This window comes from Alligator sinensis, unplaced genomic scaffold (assembly GCF_000455745.1).
Source record: "Alligator sinensis unplaced genomic scaffold, ASM45574v1 C65803559_1, whole genome shotgun sequence".
NCBI lineage: Eukaryota > Metazoa > Chordata > Crocodylia > Alligatoridae > Alligator > Alligator sinensis.
In genome coordinates this window covers 1-2,801 of record NW_005844701.1, presented here as the reverse complement: position 1 = coordinate 2,801, position 2,801 = coordinate 1, and the positions used below count along the sequence as shown (strand labels likewise).

General features: G+C 39.0%; 1 protein-coding gene across 1 annotated transcript; it reads right to left on the bottom strand.

Annotated features, from left to right (window-relative positions):
* Positions 1-422: 422 nt before the first annotated feature.
* On the bottom strand, positions 423-2,432 carry LOC102378277 (lymphotactin-like; the record flags this gene model as incomplete). Its single annotated transcript, XM_006039363.2, has 2 exons — positions 423-1,506; positions 2,276-2,432. Coding segments are annotated over 2 exons (317 nt in total), but the record flags the coding sequence as incomplete, so codon positions are not given.
* Positions 2,433-2,801: the final 369 nt, after the last annotated feature.

Below are 2,801 nucleotides of genomic sequence, written 5' to 3'. Positions count from 1 at the left end.
AACCCGCAATGGTGCATAGAAGTGGTCAACCCACTTTTTCATATATGGACAGCAGCTTGACTTTCTGATCTGCTGTCTGAGCTGATCAAAAATTTATGTTTTGCTCTCATTTGGACGATGCAGAGAATGATGAAGAATGAAACTAGGGCTGAAGGCTTTCTGTAGAAAAAGGAGGGAAGGATCTGTCCATCTTGGTTTTCAGCCATGATGTGATACTATTTCCATAACATGGGGTTCTACGGATTGTGTGCATAACTTTCTAAGACTATAAGAATTTGGAGGTGTTGCCACATTTTTCTGCAAAGGTAGTTTTTCCTGGTGTGACATTAAGATCATGGATTTGTGTTAGAATGGCAACGTCCTTTTGTAGGATCTCCAACCAGGTCATAAATAAACAAACAGACCATCTGACTGAAGGTTTACAAGATTTTTATTAATGTCCAAAAAGTCCATGAATTATTAGACTTAATCCATTTTAAAATGAAATTAACATTTACAGAGAATATAACTATTTCCATTGCACCAGCCTCTACATTAGTTTGGGCTTGAGAATTTGCTATACAGGATTGAAATAAAATACAGTCATTGCTGAAATTTAATGCTGCATAAAAAAGCAAAGATAAAAACAAAGTGCTCATCTCAGATGTATCTCAGACCAGTGTAAATCAGCAGTAACTTCACAGAAGTTGGTAGGCTAGATCCTTCCTCATCGTAAATCTACATAGAAATACTCTGAATAAGTGCACATTTAGTGCAATTCACATTGGAAATCAACCCAACCCAATATATTTGCACTGTTAGAAAGTGAGAGGAGAATCAGACCCAGCTACATCATCACACTATGTTACAAAGAGGAATAGAAAGGCAAACAATTGTATCCTGCACATTGCAATTAGCAGCTGATGGGCTGAAACTTACTTTGCTTACTTATAGCTTAAGTAGTTTTTCCATCACTATATTATGCAGCACATTTTTCAAATAGGGCCCCAATGTCAGCTCCTGTAACCTATTTCAGCAACGAGTTCCATAGACAGGCAACACCCTGCATGTTTTCCTTCCCTCTTATAAATAAAGACTTCTGTCATCGGTCTTTGACAGAAACCCTGTCAGCATATTAAAGGGCAGTCCATAGTCCACCCTGCTCGGAGAAAACTGCTCACACACAATCATAAATAATGAACATATTTTGCAGTAAATAAATCTGAGAACAATGTAGAAGAGTCCAGCTGCAGAATGAAAATGAATAGAGGAAGGTTCTGATCAGCCTGTGTTAGTTCAGAGACTTTATTATCAGTTACCAAGTTGGAGTTACAAGCAGTTGCTTATGGTTTCAGTGGCATCTCCATTTAGTTAGATGGCTTGGGTTTGGGTTTGGGTTTGGGCTTGGGCTTGGGCTTGATAGTGGTTCTTCTGATGACATGTCTTTGATCTAGGTATTTTATGGCTTGCTTCACCCATTTGAGTTCGGGCTCCACACAGATTTTGATGCCTTCCTTGGTGATGAACCTGAAGGAGAAGAAGTGGAAATGCAGACAGACATGAAATTTCTTGTTTCCAAGACAAGACCACATGTACATGTTTCTATGTGGAATAGATGAGGATGTGATGTGACAAAGTTTTACTGGTGTAAGTTTGGGGTGGTCACATCAGTAACATGTCTTAAACCCAGCTACGAGTTGGTTCTGCAATTTAGCAAATGAACACCAGCTGTACTTATAGATTGGGGGGGAGGGTGTATAATACTGTGTATTTCTATATGTATCTATGCATGTGCTGTACTTCTAGACTTTCTGGAAGAGCTAAGAACACCCAGCATGTAGAGGTTCTTTGAAAATATGGCCTCACATTTATTGCACAAGGACCAACTCTAATTCCTACAGGAGTTTTATTACTTCTATCCCTTCCACAAATTTTCTTGCATACCTCACCCCAATGCAGTGACTGATAACCCGCAAGGCTATACTAGTCTATGACACTCAAAACACGTTTTGCTTTCTGACATTTCTTCCTAACTTTTAGAACAAAACATTTTGCTGTTTGATACATTTTTGCATATGCAGCTTTACAGCACCAGTACTCCAGACTTTTTGACACTGCCTAATGAAGCTTTCATATGAGATATGAAGAAAGGCTCTCAAGTAAGCATGCTTATTCAGATATACAGCCCCTATGCTTGCTTTGAGTCAGTTTTACTGACTTTCTTTCTTCTCTTAATGGGGAGGGCAGAATGTTTCTCTAGATGAATTAGCAGATGAAGACTGGACCACATACTTACATAACGGCTTTTACTGGTATGTTCTGATTTTCATAATTGGCAAGCCCTCTTATGTCTAGCTGCTTTGTTGATAGGTTTATGCAGGAACTTCTTCTTATAATTTGACTTCCTACACTCCCTAAAATGAAAAAAAAAAGATGGTAAATTACCAGTAGTACTAAAGAATAGTGATTCTTTACAGCAAGTGGCTTGCTAAATTACAACTCGGGTACCTCTATGCTTATGTATTGGATTGCATTAGCTAAGCCTGCCATACATGCATCATCCTTGTGAGTTATAGAGCAAAAATCCTAATCATATGAGATCCGTGAATAACCCAAGCTTCTCTCTGTGAGTAGGCATCCTGGGCAAATTCAACAGCATGTAAACAATTACATTCTCCTTCTTAAAAGGCTTTTTAGTTGGACACACTAGTCCTCACACTCTGTAAAAAAAACTAACACATAAACTCATTGCCACAAAGTTAAACCACCAACAGCAGGGCAGGGCTGGCCTGTCCTATTCTGCAGAACCTGCAGCCACAGGG